An 18,179-nucleotide genomic window follows, 5' to 3' on the forward strand; every position below is an offset into this window, starting at 1 on the left:
GGGAGTCCCTTTCGCAGGAAACGAAGGCAACGTATCCCCAGATATTTGTTGTGCTGGTGTATCTAATATAATTTTAGTCACATTGAGGAACTCAATGCAAGGGCTAATTACGTGATTGATGGTTGTTCATGTCTATGCAATTTAACGTATTGCTGTAAACTTGGAATTCCATATTTCCATTCTCTTAAACTCATCTTTTCCTAACTTTCGATCTTCCTGCAACTTGTGTGAATGTGTGAGTGCGTGCGTTTATGTGTTAGATTAGTTTATATGTCTTATATTTATCTAATAAAGCCTTATTCATATTGAAAAGAGAAGTATCTTGTGTTTTGTGCTTACAAGTTAATGTCTTAAACTGCCGATCTTGTTACTGTGCTAATTGATAGTGTTTTCACTATAGTTTGGATATTAGTATCCAGCGCAGATTTGATGTTAAACGGCTCGTTCACTGAACCGCAGGCGCGTCTTCGTGAACAGCCGTGAAACAGTGATTCTGTTCAAATTCCCTTTAAAATCTTAAATGATTCCCTTTGAGCTAAATGGACCTGTTTCCGTTACAAGAAACTGGTGAAGTTCATGACAGGCCCAGATAAGGCAAACTGTTCGAGAGAACCGTCTGTTGGTTCAACAGTCCAGGGCCAGCCCTTTTTCAACTGCAGCAGAGCTACATAAGAACTGTTAACCAGAAACCCCTGTATCAACAAGAACAGTTTTCAAATTCTCCCACGCAGTGGTCTCAATGGCTGAATTAGTGCTCAGAAACCAGCATTAAACAGAAGACAACTAAAAAAATTGTGTTGTATTTACCAAGGCCCACCGCTTGCAGGAAGGATGGACTGTGGAGAAGGTTGATTTTTCTGATTAATCATCTATTGAACTGCATCCAGATCGTCAAAAAAACTGCAGAAGACATATTAGAACCTGCATGAACCCAAGATTCAGACAGAAAACAGTCAAGTTCAGTGCAGGAAAAATCATGGTTTGGGGTTACATTTAGTATGGGGGCGTGCGAGAGATCTGCAGAGTGGATGGCAATGTCAACAGCATGAGGTAGCAAGACCTTGTTGCTGTCTATGACATTACAAACCACAAGAGAGGGGAAAATTCGGTCACACTTTATTTTAGGGTCCAATTCTCACTATTAACTAACCATTAACTATGACTTTTGCCTCAATTAACTCCTTATTTGCTGCTTTTTAATAGTTTATAAGGTAGTTGTTAAGTTTAGGGAATTGGGTAGGATTATGGATGTCATGCATTATATGTACTTTATAAGCACAAATAAACAGCCAATATGTTAATAATAGACATGCTAATAAGCAACTAGTTATTAGTGTGAACTGCACCCTATACTAAAGTGTTACCGAAAATTCTTCAGCAGAATGGCGCACCTTCTCATACTTCAGCCTCCACATCAAAGTTCCTGAAAGCAAAGAAGGTCAAGGTGCTCCAGGATTGGCCAGCCCAGTCGCCAGACATGAACATTATAGAGCATGTCTGGGGTAAAATGAAGGAGGAGGCACTGAAGATGAAACCAAAGAATCTTGATGAACTCTGGGAGTCCTACAAGAATGTTTTCTTTGCCATTACAGATGACTTTATTAATAAAGTTATCGGGGTCATTGCTGAGATGTATGGATAGGAAAATAGTGGTGTTAATAATGCAAAAAAGATAAAATAATAATAAGAAGAAATTGAATTCAGTGATGTCATCATCCAGCTCAGTTCAGTTTAAAAAGTATTAAGTCAACGAAAAGTGCAATGAAGTCCTTGAAGTCACTGGAAATTAATTGTGCCCAACTAAGCAAGCCAGAGGCAACATTTCACACTGAAGACTGAAATAATAATGCTAAAAAAACACGTCTTTGATTAAAATGGTGAGATTTAGGTGAGTATTGCTTTCCTTTTTAACCCTCAGATGGTCTTCGGAGTCTTTTTGACCCCAAATGACTTTTGCTCAAATTAAAAAAAATGTTCCCTTTGTCCATATGGTATGAAACCTTCTACGGCTCTCAACACTTTCTAGATCTACAAAAAAAAAATGTAAATTGGAATGATATCTGTTTTTATGTTAGCATGACAAAATTTGTGACACTCGTGGGCAATCAAAATATCATCAAAATCAGAAACAATGCAGAACAAATCGACACAAATGGCACAAATAAAGTGGCACACTTCCAAAATGCAAAAAACATCCACAATGCTAAATTATATTGTTCACAACACATGTACACACACACACACACACACATAGAGAAATACATTTTTGAGACTATAGAAACTGTTTTCTTATCATTTGTCAAATAAAATCATCCAAAATGCAGAACCAACACAAATATAGTGTTAACACTGACACCGACAATGTGTACACACACACACACACACACACACTTGTATTTTTAAAAAACCATGCAAAATGCAGAACCACCAAAGAGGGAGAGAGAGTAAGAGAGATGACAGGATGAGACAAAACAATTTAGCAAGCACACACACACACACACACACACACACAAACCTGCTCCAACCCCGTCTACAGAAGTCATGCGGTTTACCATGCTTACTGCCTGCAATGCATTATAATGTAACATTATTGAAAAACAGGGAAAAAAATGCTAAACTTTGACAAAAAAATATTTTATTTTTGTTATAATTGTGATTTTATAATATTTAGATATGAATCCAACTGAATCCAACTTGTGTAAATATATCTTTCAGGTAGTCAAATAGCAAATAGCATATAGTGGAGCTCTATAGCCATCTAGTGGTTAAAGTGATTTTTTTTTTTTTTTTTACTGCATTTTCCAAAAAATGGGTATAAATGTTACATTAAATCATTTCAAATTATCCATGTTATCCCCATGAATGAAAGTTAGAAATCTGGGTCTTTTATAAAGTGAAATTTACATCAAATGCTATTTTTTTGTAAAAAGCCTATTTAATAGATATAATATATAAATAAAGATTACTTAACTTGGATTTCAACCCAAATTTATATTAGCCTGATGTTGCTTCTGCCTCTTTGATTTTCAGCCTTGTTTGATGGAATTTAATGCTTGGCTGTATATGCATGGTTTTTGTGATGAGGGAACTAGAAACACTAGAGATCAGAATGGACCCTGTGACCAATATCCAAATCCGTTAAAGGATTTTTAGGCTAAACCGGAACCGGGAACAATTCCCTTAACACCCTATGTACTTGCTACATCATTAGAAGAATAGCATCTATGCTAATATTAATCTGTTTCTCTCTTGTTTCGAGGTCACCGTAGCCACCAGATCCAGTCTGTGTCCAGATCAGAGGGTCACTGCAGTCACCCGGATCCAGTACGTATCCAGACCAGATGGTGGATCAGCACCTAGAAAGGACCTCTACTGCCCTGAAAGACAGCGGAGACCAGGACAACTAGAGCCCCAGATACAGATCCCCTGTAAAGACCTTGTCTCAGAGGACCACCAGGACAAGACCACAGGAAACAGATGATTCTTCTGCACAATCTGACTTTGCTGCAGCCTGGAATTGAACTACTGGTTTCGTCTGGTCAGAGGAGAACTGACCCCCCAACTGAGCCTGGTTTCTCCCAAGGTTTTTTTCTCCCTTCTGTCACCGATGGAGTTTCGGTTCCTTGCCGCTGTCGCCTCTGGCTTACTTAGTTGGGGTCACTTCATCTACAGCGATATCATTGACTTGATTGCAAATAAATGCACAGACACTATTTAAACTGAACTGAGATGACATCACTGAATTCAATGATGAACTGCCTTTAACTATCATTTTGCATTATTGACACACTGTTTTCCTAATGAATGTTGTTCAGTTGCTTTGACACAATGTATTTTGTTTAAAGTGCTATATAAATAAAGGTAACTTGCATTGACCAATAGGTACACTCCAGATCAGAGCGGGCCCTGTGACCAATGGGAACACTGAAAATTGGAGCGGGCCCTGTGACCTATAGCAAGGATAGGCAACTCCGGTCCTGGAAGGCCACTATCCTGCAGTTTATGAGTTTAGCTTCAGCCCTCATAAAAACTCACCTGCCTGGATCTATCTAGTAATCCAGAAAACACGGATTGCCTTGTTCAGGTGTGTTTAATTAGGGTTGGTGAAATTTTCACAGTGTGATAATGCTTTGTTTTTGTCTTTTTTTTTTTTCTACATGGTTTGCATTTAGAACCAAAATAATTTAGGAAAATCTGAGGTCTCTGATGTTATTCATCCCTTATATCCACCAAGTTTTACAAAACAAATTTTGTCCAAAACACTTATACGTAAGAAAATGGAGCATTATAGTTAACCGTTCCTAATTAGCCTAGTTTGTTTAAGCCCTACCTAGTATTACCAAACATAACACACCGTTCCCATTTCTAGATAGCAAATGCATAAAGCTGGTTCATGTTTGGGGGGCATTTTGCTGCATTTACGGTCATGTACAGCCAGTCTCAGTAGTGTGGTTTTGATCTCATTGAAAAATGATAATGATAGCTATGCAATTGCAACAGTTACAGAAGCAGGAAAGTTAAAGGACTAATATCTGAAGTGAAGCTGTAAAATGTGATGTTGTACAGTAATACCCAAAACAAATGTAATTTTCACTCAAAACATTCAGCTCTTCACAAAGAGTGCCAGCTTCCAAAAACGCAAACAGTGCATCAAGTACCACAGACCCAGCTACTATAAAATTATGCAGAAGTCAGACTGACAAAACTAAAGCTTTATTTTTCCATCATACAGAATGAACTTAACTTTTTTTTTTCCCTGAATTTTAAACCAATTTCTGTACCTCTAGTACACACATCTGAAACAAAACATTTTCTCTAAACCAAATGCATGCAAGCACATTTGTACACAAGAAAAAAAAAAACAAACAAACAAAAAAAAAAACTATTTATCAGCCACCTTAGTTGGACTGATACTGAACAGATCTCGAAGGTTTACTTCAGGATCAACATAGTGAGGAATTTTACGCTCATTAAAGAGGCCAGTCAGATCAGCTTCCAGTTTAGCCCTCTGAGAGATCTTCATGCGCAGTGAAAAGAGAGCTCTAAGGTCTTCAATCAGAGGACGCCGATTTCGCCCTTCCAAACGTTTATGCCAACTCTTGCTGCTCCGCTTATGTTGGTGCTGAACACAGAAACGGAGTTAAAATTAAATCAAAGTGATTTAATTATACAAACACCAATGGACTTTAATGCGCTACCACATTTATGCTGTTAATCAAGCAGCTTTTAAAAACGAGTCAACATTTGAAGAGGAAGAAAAAATATTAGCTTTAAGTCAACTTTGAAAGGCCATGATCCACTTCAAATTTGTAGAGTACTACAAGGGACAGAACTACCTTGAGTTTGGCCACATCAGGTTCGTGACGCAACAGGTGGCGGATAAGGCTTTCCTGTTGAAACAAGTGAGGCATGGGTTAACTAGCACACTACACCTCCACACATACGCAAACTTGAACATGAAGTCAAAACTGTAGTTGTGACTTACAGAATTCAACCACTTTTTTTTTTTTTTTTACACTGTTACTTGGCTTCAAGAGACAATGTCACAAGACCATTCTACAATCCTTTCTACACTCATATATACTCACACGCATGGCAAAACTCTTGCTGCAGCCAGGAAAAGAACAACGGTGTGAAAGCAGCTGTAGATGGATCTTCCGAATATGGTGTTGCAGGTTGAAGGTGGTGGAAAAGTAAGCCTGGCAGCCCTGACTTGGACAGAGCAGAACTGGCTTCTGTAATGCATGGGTCCGCTTGTGTCTCCTCAGAGAATCTCGCTTTCTGAAGGCTTTTTTACATACCATACAGGAGAATGATGCTGTTGACAAAAGGAAACCTCTTTAGAGCTATGGTGTAAACAATAATAGCACTAAAAGCTCACCACTTACAGAAAACAGAAGTAATCAAATGGATTCACCAGGTTACCTGGGTGACTTGACATGTGTTTTTGTAATTTCCTCCAAGTGTGAACACTGATTGGGCATTCAGCATGAGGACAGCGATAACCTGAATATAAAAAAAAATACTGGTTGGGTGTTGAAGTGCTCATTGTAGTGGTCTCACTTAAGCACTTCTGATACTACACACATTGGAGAAACCTAACTGAAACTAATGCATCTTAATGGTTTTGGGACAAATACTCTAATTCACAGAAAACCGATGTCACACCCAATTTAACGTTCAAGTTCCAGTACAGCTTTGCCAATAATCTAAACTCCAAAGCATTTAAAAGCTTGTACCTCAAGAGTTTGGGAATATGCACTCCACTTCCCTGCATTATATTGTTTACATTTTTTACAAAAGTTCATTACACAAGGAAGAATTCCTTGCAAAAAAAAAAAAAAAAAAAGTCAGGGTACAACGCCAGGACATGAACACTTCGCCACAGATGAACCTCACCTGAATGTCTTCGGTCATGCGCTTTCCGCATAATGTGAGACTCGAACCTCATTCCACAGCCGCTCTTCAAGCATCTTAAACAGGACAAATTAAGATGTTTCCACTGTATTTTACTTAGTGGTTAACGTTGTTTCATTGGTTGTTTAAACATTATGCAGACGGACCTGAAACCGGATGTACCGTGCGTCGCCAGGTGCAGTTTGAACGCTCGCCGTTTCCTAAACGTCTTTGCGCACTGTGGCTCTTTACACTGAAAACAGACTCCGTGTTGATTACGAGTATAACGAGAGTTAACGCGAACAGCAAAATGTAACTAGTAATTGTGTGGTGGGAAAGAAAGGAGTCCTACCTTGAAACATTCGCGTTGTTCGCTGTGAGCGTAGCGCACGTGCCTCTTAAGTTTGTCAGCAGTGAAGAAGCTCTTGCCACATGCAGCGGCACTGCACCTGCTCCACGGGAACCACAAACAGATGTACAAGGAGTAAGTGGTTATTCACAGATGTAGTTAAACTATCCATTTTTTCTACCCCCATGCCAATCATTTTAAACAGACAACAGGACACCTCAATTAATACTAATTAAACGTAAAATTACTAAGCTTATACAGGTCTCATTACAGTATATACAAAATATAAGCCGTTTTTAACGACGTTACTTCAAGTCTTTCACCCCGCTGTGAGTTAAAGCATGTCGGCCCAGGTGCGATTTACGAGTGAAACTGCGTCCACATTCGGTTACAGCACACTTGTGAGGTCGCTGAAAAACAACAACATTGCGATCAAACACAGAAAAGAGAATTTTAAACGCGTCTTTTCAAGAAAACAATAACGGAACTCACTGCACCGGTATGCACGGTCTCGTGCTCACGCAGACGCCAATGACGAGTGAATGTCGCTCCACAATCAGTGTAAGCGCAATTAAACAGCTGCTGGCGCGGCACAACGTCTTCTTTCTTAACCACCTGTGCGTTCATCATCTTCAAATGCGTATGCAACTGTATCAGTGCCGTTTCAATGTGATTATTATTACTTTGCTTCGTCCAACTCACATTAGTAAGTAAGAAAATTTCTCGGCTTTGTGAGCTATATACACTCCGGTCACCTGCAGATGGTTACACTAATGACGTTTGGTAATAAGACAAAGGTTATCCAATGTAATGAGAACACAGTCGTGTTAAAAACAAATTGTTCTGATTAAAGATTACATTAGATGAAAGGTCAATGTGCATTTTATCTAGTGCTTAATTAAAAAAAAAAAAGATACCAACACTACAAATTCGAGTTCCTATATAAGGCTTTTGCTCACTATTATACATACCCTTGGTAAATATGATCAAAGAACATTGTGAAAATAAATCTGTATCATTAATCCTTTTGATTTTAATGTAAAAAAAAAAAAAAAAAAAAAAACCTTTTCACTGGAGATTTTAAGGCAGTGGGGGTGAGTGGTATGATTGGCCACAATTTATCACACTCTTTATCCAATAGGTTGTGCAACCACCTGATGCCGAGATAGCAGTTCTGAATCTTCACCTATAATGCCTGAAGAATTTGGAAAACATTTGACAAGAGATCAGAGACCATTCCTTCATCCAGAATCACTCCAGACCCTTCAGATTTCCAGATCATGTTGGTACTTTTCCTCTGTAGGTTACCCCACTCATTTTCTATAGTGTCTAGCAAATAAATATGTTGGAGTTTTGGGATAAGAGCATTTTCTTTTCTGGATTTTTCCTAAATCACTCACAAACAACATGTGATGTACTGTAGATGCTGCTTGATATATCTATCTATCTATCTATCTATCTATCTATCTATCTATATATATATATATATATATATATATATATATATATATATATATATATATATATATATATATATATCAGCATCAAAAGAGCAATTAAAAGTGTTGTTTGTTGGGATGCACCAACAAACATGGGAGTCTCCATATGTCACAGTGGGTTACATTTAATTTTCAAACGAAATTTTATTATCTAATCTGACTCCATTTTATTATGACGTCGAATTTAGGCTGAAAGGCAAATTGGTTGATTGTCTATCTCTAATTATTACTATTATTATTCTGACATTTATTTTAATTTACTCTGTTTTTTATGTACTCGTTCATTAGGATCTATGTCACTCAGGGTGTATCATGCAGGCAGATGTACGTGTACCCCACAATCATAAACAGTTATTAGTCAGCGGTTATGACTAACTATTTAATAGACCGCCTTATGCTTGTCATTCCTTAAATAGTGGTTCTGTTTAGCCCCCTACAGTCAAATATGGAACAACTTATTTAAAGCTCAAACAATAATCAGAGGTTATGGCTAGTACTATGAAGTATACCCCCAAAATGCTAATATTCTAATAGTATTTTGTCTAGCCCCCCATAGTAACTGCAACTGCATAACAACTTAACTAAAGTCAAGCAATTAGTCAGAAATCTATAATCTCACCTGATGGGCCCCATGCTCCATTTTACCTGAGATTTAGTATTTACTAACCCTTGATGCAGATTTGTGGTATCATATGCCTTCAATTAATCTACTTGAGAAAATAATTTCAGATTAAATCAAATGTAACAATTTATTATCAGTCAGGTAAGAATTATGACAATTTAATAGCAAATTCACAAATATATAAAATCAATACAAGACATAAAATTCTCAAAGATGAATCTAAGAGTAAAAGATGCATAGCTGACTTTTAGTGAAATACATAATATGAAGTTTGTCAACACACTTCTTACCATGGGCTCATTCTGGCTACAAGAAGGCACCATAATGTTTTGCCACTTCGCGAATATAACCAGACCAGAACAAAGAAATCTTCAAATCAGTCGTAAAAACTTAAAATACCTTTTGGTAGTTAGGGTCTCGTAACAGACCTAGTTTTCGGGATGAAAACAAATGGTTATCAAAGATAATCTCCCACATCAGAAGAATGGGTTTTGTTGTATTTATTCTTGCCTGTTCTGTTAATGTGAGAGTGAAACCACCTTACCAGTTGCACCTAATGTATTTAGAGACAAGGCAAAAAATATCCGCACCATTGGTAAATATGTTCAAAGAAGGCTGTGAAAATTCATCTGCATTGTTAATCCTTCTGATCTTTTATTTAAAAAAATCACAAAAATCTATTATTTCATTGGATAATAAGAATTTAAAATGGGAGGAAATATCATTATGAAATAAATGTTTTCCTCTCTAATACACATTGGCCACAATTAAGTGTACCCTTTTATTCAATCCTTTTTGAAACCTCGATTTGCCAGTTTAACATGTCTGAATTTTCTCCTATAATTTCTGTTAAGGTTGCATGATGAGAACACCTGACAAGAGATCAGAGACAATTCCTTCGTCCAGAATCACTCCAGAACCTTTAGATTCTCAGCTCCATGTTGGTGCTTCTTCTCTTCAGTTCACTCCTCTCATTTTCTATGGGTTCAGGTCAGAGGACTGGAATGGCTATAACAGAAGCTTGGTTTTGTGCTCATCTATCCATTTCTGTGTTGTTTTTGAGGTTTGTGTTTGGATTATTGTACGTTTGGAAGATCCAAACTTGGCCCATTATAAGATTCCCTTTCAAAAAAGTAGTATACTTCAAGTTTATTTTATTAAGTATACTTAAGTAAAGTTTTTACAGTTATTACACTAATGATTATTTTGAATGGCACAGAAAATCAAAAGATAAGGTGATTAATACGTTTGGTCGCTGTCTTTTAGATATGTGCTGCAATTTAAATATTAACGGAAGAGTTGGTAAAGATATTGATGGAGAATTCACATTTATATCAGCTGCAGGATGCAGTGTGATCGATTATTTTATTATCTCTAGTGAACTCTTTACACATGTTAAAGATTATTAGATCTTACACGTGGATATTTCTGATCACTTCCCATTACTGTAATGTACTGTACTGTACTATGAGGATAAATAGCGTTGAATCAAGAACAAAAACGAAGACAGATGGTAATGTAAAACCCTGGATAAGATTTAAATGGGAAATAGATAGTGAAAGGGAGTTTGTACAAAGGTTATCTTATATATTTAATAATAATTTTATATGTGAGTTTAGGAAAGCAGTGGAAGAAAACACTAATATAGCAACTAAAATGCTGACAGATTGTCTACATGAGGCAGGCAATTTTTTTATTAAAAAATCTACACTTAAAAGTAACCAACCACAATGATGGGACGAAGATTGTTCACGCCAGAAATATGCTAAATATACTGCACTAAATCTTTTTAGAAGAATAAGTAATGAGAGAAATCTGAAGAGTTATAATTATGTGATAGAAAGAAAAAAACAGTACAATTACAATACCTTAGGTAATATGTCGCAGGGTGACATGCAAACACAACAACTGTGGAAGAAAATTAAGAGCTTTAGATGGGCCAGCAAACAATCTAATAACATTGAACACTTTAAGTGGTTAGAATATTTTATGCAGTTGTTATCTGAGTCAAAATGTAACTTAGATGTTGATTTTGAAATCTTTGTTACAGACTGTGTAAATAATCATGATACTACAGTTTTTAATCGAGATTAAATTTTGGACAGTTATATTATGTATAATGAAGTCTTTAAAGCTATTATGTGAATGAGTAATGGAAAAGCCCCTGGACCGGATGGTATTATAATTGAAATGATAAAAGTAGCTCTACATACGCTATGTCCCATAATGCTTTCTTTATATAACAAAACATTAGAAACAGGAGATTTCCCAGAGTCCTGTTGTGAAGCTGTGATTTGTCCTCTATATAAGAATGGTGATAAAAATGATGTGGAGAACTATAGAGGAATCTCACTGCTTAACATACTAGGTAAAATTTTTACAAAGATCCTGAATACGAGGTTAGTGCACTATGCAGAAATGAATAATATACTCTTTGAGGAACAAGCAGGGTACAGGTCTGGTTAGTCCACAATAGATAATATTTTTATTTTACAGTCAATGGTTCAGAAATATATTACAAAGCAAAAAGGAAAGATTTATTGTATTTTTATTGACTTCTCTAAAGCTTTCGATAGTGTTCAACATTCTCTTTTGTATTTTATTCTCATTAAGAATGGTATTGGTGGGAAAGTATTTAATGTATTAAAATCTATGTATTCCAAACTTCATGTGTGAAAGGAAATGAAGGTTTAACAGAATATTTTGATTGTACCATTGGGGTGAGACAGGGTTGCATGGTGAGCCCTTTTTTGTTTGTTCTTTTTCTAAAAGACAGAAGTGCAAACATTGTTGTATGCTGATGATATGGCACTGTAGCAGATGTTACAGAGACAGATTGAACGGTTGGAAAAATTCTGTACATTTTATAGTATGAGAGTGAACTTGAGTAAAGCAAAAATTATGGTCTTTAGAAGAGGGGGGCATTTGAAGAAAAATGAAAAATGGTATTTTGCTTAAGAACAGATCGAAGTAGTTAATTGTTACAAGTATCTTGGAATGTGGTTTACACCAAAATTGTCATGGTGGAAAACCCGTCAGCATTTAGCAAGCCAAGGCAAGAAAGCAATGTTTTCCTGGCTAAAGTTAATCCGTAAACAAAAAATTAGCTACACGCAAGCTCTGTTTTTGTTTGATCGCATGGTTGAACCTATATTGTATTATAGTTTGTGAAATATGGGGCTTCGAACCAGTTGAATGTATTGAGAATGTTCAAATGTCTTTTTGTAAAAAAAAAACTTTTGTGTGTCAGCACAAGTGCAAGTAATGTAGCGGTTTTGGGTGACCTGGGAAGATTTGCTTTGTCGACATCCTATATGAAAAGATGTATTATGTATTGGATAAAAATAGTGTCAATGCCTGATCATCGCTATCCAAGAAAATGCTACAGTATGCTTTTAGAATTAGATAAGGTAGGTAGAAATACTAGGGAGGCTCAAAGTGTAGGTGATATAAGAACATTTACAGCTGTTCTAAATCAAAGATTGAAAGAAAAAGCACATGAGGCATGGTATGCATCAGTTTTAGAAAATAACAAACTAAACATATACTCACAATGCAAGTCTTTGTTAATACAAGAGAGCTACATTACGTCTGTGTATAATAGGCAACTGGTACGATCATTATTCTTGTTCAGATGTTCAAGCCATCAGTTAGCTATAGAAACAGGTAGATGTATTTATTTATTAGTATAACAGTAGCAAGTATGCTCATAAGTTTTCTTTAAGTGAACTTTACATCATACTTTGAGTGTACCACTATGTCCCTGTTTAGGTTTGAATTGTATATATTTTGTTTTATGAATATCTAAACATCCAAAAGATCCAATGAAAGAACAGGGTATCTGCTTGGAAACAAAAATGATTAAAAATGATTACCTCTTCATCCGTCAGCATTTTATTCCATAACGTTACAGTTTTGATGCTGTTTCATGTCAGATGATCGTGTTAGATAACGTGTTAGTATCTGTTGTTTATTTTTTCTTCTTCACTTGGGTTTTTTCTTTATTCTGTGAAGAAGATGTGTACTAGTACCCTCTATTGTATAATAATGAAAACACTGGGATTATAGCTCAAATATTTTTAGACTTTTTGTAAGTATACATCAAGTATACTTAAATGTCATTTTAAGTATATTTCTGAGGATTACATAAAGCGCATTTCTGAGAAGTACATAAAAAGTAAACTAAAAGCATACTTTCCTATTTATAGCACACTTGAATACACTTATTTTTCATAAGGGTATCTAACATAGTCAGTCACTTACTGATTTTTTATTTGTTGGTACTTTATAGAATCCATGATGCCATACCATCTAAACAAGATGTCCAAGACCTCCAGTAGAAATATAGGCCCCCAACATAAAAAAATACAGCAGTAAATTTCATTGTACACATGGGGTACTTTTTATCTCTTTGTTTACCAAACCCATCTTGAGTGTTTGCTGCTAAAAAGCTCATTTTTTTAGTTTCATTTCACCATAGAAGCCAGTCTCATTTGAAGTTCCAGTCATGTCTGACAAATGAATATGCTTGTTTTTGGATGAGCTATGATAATTTTTCCTGAAACTCTCCCAAACAAGAGGGTGATGTGTGTTCTGTCTGACAATTTTTTAAAAGGTTTTCTGCACCCAAAACTCAACTGTTTTCTGCGATTCTCCATCTGTGAGTCTTAGCCACTCAAACTCTCCTTCTCACTGTGCATTAGTATGATATAGACACACGTCCTCTTCCAGGCAGTTTCGTAACATTTTATGTTGATTGGAAATTCTTAATTATTGCCCTGATGGTGGAAATAAGAATTTTCACTGCTTTAGCTCTTTTCTTTAAGCCACTTCACTAATTTTTGAAGCTCAATTATCTTTTGCTGTAAATTTAGAAATATATTATTTGGTTTTTGTCATTTTGATTGATGATTAAGGTAATTTGAGCATTGTTTTCCCTCCAATTCATATTTCTGTGAAACAGGAAGACATGGCTGGATAATTTCATGTTTATAATCACGCTGGAGTTCCTTAAAATTGTGAACATGAATGGGAATATACTTAAGAGATTTTTTACTCATAAGAATTTCTAGGGGTGCCAATAATTGGGTCCAACAAGTATTTAAGAAAAACCTTCATTTTCATAATGATATATTCCCCCTTTTGAAAGGATACATTTTTGTAATTTAAAAAAAAAAATTAAAGATCAGAAGGATTAACAATGCAGATTAATTTTCAAAGCCTTCTTTGATCATATTTACCAAGGGTGCTGATATTTTGGTCCATGATGACTGTATATTGATCACACATAAAACAGCTTGAAACAATAGATTTGTGGAAGTTGCATGACTGATTGAGACCTGAGGGGAAGAGGAGGGTGTGAGGAGTAAGGAAGGGGATGAGGAGGAACCGAGCATACAAGTCATGAGATTGTGTCAAAGCAACTGAATAACATTACTTAGGAAAACAGAGTGTCAATAATACAAAATGACAGTTAAAGGCAGTTCATCACTGAATTCAGTGATGTCATTATTCAGCTAAGTTCAGTTTATATAGTGTCTGTGCAATCATTTGCAATCAATCAATGGTATCGCTGTGAATTAAGTGTTTCCAACTAAGCAAGCCAGAGGCGACAGTGGCAAGGAACCATAACTCCATCGGTGACAGAATGGAGAAAAAAGCTTGTGAGAAATCAGGTTCAGTCGGTGGGCCAGTTGTCCTCTGACCAGACGAAACCAGTAGTTCAATTCCAGGCTGCAGCAAAGTCAGATTGTGCAGAAGAATCATCTGTTTACTGTGGTCTTGTCCTGGTGGTCCTCTGAGACAAGGTCTTTACAGAGGATCTGTATCTCGGGCTCTAGTTGTCCGGGTCTCCGCTGTCTTTCAGGGCCTTAGAGGTCCTTTCTAGGTGCCGATCCTCCATCTGGTCTAGAAATGTACTGGATACGGTTGACTTCAGTGACCCTCTGATCTGGATACAGACTGGATCTGGTGGCTACAGTGACGTCAGAATGAGAGAGAAACAGATTAATATTTGTGTAGATGCCATTCTTCTAATGATGTATAAAGTATATCGGGTGTTATGGGAAGTGTTCCTGGATCTGGTTTACCTAATTAATGCAGCCTAAAAATCCTTTAACTGATTTGGATATTAAAAGCATATTAGTATGTTATGCGTAAACCAGGTTAAAGAGATGGGTCTTTAATCTAGATTTAAACAGCAAGAGTGTGTCTGCCTCCCGAACAATGTTAGGTGGGTTATTCCAGAGTTTAGGCGCCAAATAGGAAAAGGATCTGCCGCCCGCAGCTGATTTTGATATTCTAGGTATTATCAAATTGCGTGAGTTTTGAGAACGTAGCGGATGTAGAGGTTTTATAATGTAAAATGAGCTCATTCAAATAGTGATGTGCTAAACCATTCAGGGCTTTATAAGTAATAAGCAATATGTTAAAATCTATACGATGTTTGATAGGGAGCCAGTGCATCATTGACAGGACCAGGCTAATATGGTCAAACTTCCTAGTTCTAGTAAGAACTCTTGATGCTGCATTTTGGACTAGCTGTAGTTTGTTTACTAAGCGTGCAGAACAAACCACCCAATAAAGCATTACAATAATCTAACCTTGAGGTCTTAAATTTATGGATTAACATTTCTGCATTTGACATTTAGAGCATAGGCCATAATTTAGATATATTTTTACGATGGAAAAAAGCAGTTTTACTAATGCTAGAAACGTGGCTTTCTAAGGAAAGATTGTGATCAAATAGCATACAGAGGTTCCTAACTGATGACGAAAAATTGACAGGGCAGCCATCAAGTCTTAGACAATGTTCTAGGTTATTTCATGCAGAGTTTTTAGGTCCTATAATTAACACCTCTGTTTTTTCAGAATTTAGCAGTAAGAAATTACTTGTAATTTTTTATATCGGCTATGCATTCCATTCGTTTTTCAAATTGGTGTGTTTCACCGGGCCACAAAGAAATATAGAGCTGAGTATCATCAGCATAACAGTGAAAGCTAACACCATTTTTCCTGATTATATCTCCCAAGGGTAACATATAAAGCGTGAAGAGAAGCGGCCCTAGTACTGAGCCTTGAGGTACTCCATACTGCACTTGTGATCGATATGATACCTCTTCATTCACTGCTACGAATTGATGGCGGTCATATAAGTACGATTTAAACCATGCTAATGCACTTCCATTAATGCCAACAAAGTGTTCAAGTCTATGCAAAAGAATGTTGTGGTCAATTTTGTCAAATGCAGCACTAAGATCTAATAGCACTAATAGAGAGCTACAACCACGATCAGATGATAAGAGCAGGTCATTTGTAACTCTAAGGAGAGCAGTCTCAGTACTATTATATGATCTAAATCCTGACTGCAAATCCTCATATACCATTTTTCTCTAAGAAGGAATATAATTGTGAGGATACCACCTTTTCTAATATCTTGGACAGAAAAGGGAGATTCGAGATTGGTCTATAATTAACTAGCTATTTGGGGTCAAGTTGTGGTTTTTGATGAGAGGCTTAATAACAGCCAGTTTGAAGGTTTTGGGTACATATCCTAATTATAATGAGGAATTAATGATAGTCAGAAGAGGATCTATGACTTCTGGAAGCACCTCTTTTAGGAGCTTAGATGGTATAGGTTCTAACATACATGTTTTTGGTTTAGATGATTTAACAAGTTTATACAATTCTTCCTCTCCTATAGTAGAGAATGAGTGGAACTGTTCCTCAGGGGGGCTGTAGTGCACTGTCTGATGCAATACTGTAGCTGATGGCTGAATTGTTACAATTTTATCTGTAATAGTATTGATTTTAGAAGAAAAGTAGTTCCTAAAGTGTCGTGCTGTGATGTTGGGAAATGTCAACACTTGTCGAGGCTTTATTTTTCGTTAATTTAGCCACTGTATTGAATAAATACCTGGGGTTATGTTTGTTTTCTTCTAAAAGAGAAGAAAAGTAATCAGATCAAGCAGTTTTTAATGATTTTCTGTAGAGTAGGTTACTTTCCCGCCAAGCAATTCGAAAATACCTCCAGTTTTGTTTTCCTCCAGCTGCGCTCCATTTTTTGGGCTGCTCTCTTTAGGGTGTGAGTATGCTCATTATACCATGGCGTCGTACTGGTTTCCTTAACCTTCCTCAAGTGTAAAGGAGCAATTGTATAAAAATGCTAGAAAAGAGAGAGTCCATAGTTTCTGTTACATCATCAAGATGTTCTGAGGTTTTGGATATGCTAAGGAATTTGGATACATCAGGAAGATAACTTAAAAAGCAGTCTTTTGTGGTAGAAGTGATGTTCTACCATACTTGTGTGACGGCTGGTGAAAGGACAGTCTGGAAACAATAGCGAGTACAAGTATTTAATGAGATGATGAGATAATGGTACAAAGACACACAAAGACGATGATACAGCAACACTCCAGAGGGATGGTTAAGGCGGTGAGAAGTCCAGACGGTAGTGGAGAGCAGGTGAGGAATCCGGGTGTTGACAGCGTGAGGCAGCAGGAGAGAGTGGCACAGGAACTGCGGGGAACAGAGCCGAAGGTAAGTGTCCGTGGCTGAGTGATCGTGCGGAGAGTGGATGAGGTTCTGGGGAAACACAGACATCCAACGCAAACTACACAGAAGCCAGACGGGGGTAAACACAACGACATGAAACAACGATCTCACAAACACAGGACGTGAGACAAGCCATTATATAGGAGATGGGTAATGAGTGGCAGCTGTTGCTGATACAATTAACAGAGACGCCCACAACTAATCAGTGCAGACGCGGAACACACAGAATTCACCACAAAGTGTAAACAACCCGAGATCACGGTTTACCAACCGTGACAGTACCCCCCTTTCTAAGAACTACTCCTGGAGTTCCCAGAAGGGCCTACCTGCTGATTGAATTCATCAATAAGGGAGTGATCCAATATGTCCCTAGCAGGTACCCAACTCCTCTCCTCCAGACCGTAACCTTCCGATAAATTTGGGAGCAAGTTTATTCGAAACGGATCGCAATGGAATGTTACTGGTAGAAAGCCACACTTCTTGACCCATGACGTAGATGGGAGGCTTTGACCGGTGGTGATCGGCCATGGCCTTAGTGCGCTCCCTCACCCGGAGCAGAGTCTCACGGTGCGGTGGCACCTCTGGACAAACGCGTGGGCGGAGGGGACCGCGACTTCAGATTCCAGACTGGCAAACGCTGGTGGCTGGTACCCTACACTACACTGAAATGGAGAGAGGCCCGTAGCTGACACTGGCAATGAATTGTGGGCGTACTCCACCATAGAGAGTTGTTGACTCCAGGAAGAAGGATTCTTGGAGA

The 18,179-nt window shown here is 37.2% G+C and overlaps 1 protein-coding gene across 1 annotated transcript; it reads right to left on the reverse strand.

Moving 5' to 3' along the window:
- Positions 1-4,697: 4,697 nt before the first annotated feature.
- On the reverse strand, positions 4,698-7,530 carry 42sp43 (P43 5S RNA-binding protein). Its single transcript, XM_052584527.1, has 9 exons — positions 7,238-7,530; positions 7,055-7,155; positions 6,749-6,845; positions 6,564-6,649; positions 6,400-6,473; positions 5,926-6,006; positions 5,589-5,818; positions 5,337-5,390; positions 4,698-5,122 (listed from the first exon to the last, which is right to left on the reverse strand). Exons 1-9 carry the CDS (start codon positions 7,373-7,375, stop codon positions 4,883-4,885), a joined length of 1,101 nt encoding a protein of 366 aa, XP_052440487.1. The 5' UTR covers positions 7,376-7,530; the 3' UTR covers positions 4,698-4,882.
- Positions 7,531-18,179: the final 10,649 nt, after the last annotated feature.

This window comes from Carassius gibelio, chromosome B19 (assembly GCF_023724105.1).
Source record: "Carassius gibelio isolate Cgi1373 ecotype wild population from Czech Republic chromosome B19, carGib1.2-hapl.c, whole genome shotgun sequence".
Lineage (NCBI taxonomy): Eukaryota > Metazoa > Chordata > Actinopteri > Cypriniformes > Cyprinidae > Carassius > Carassius gibelio.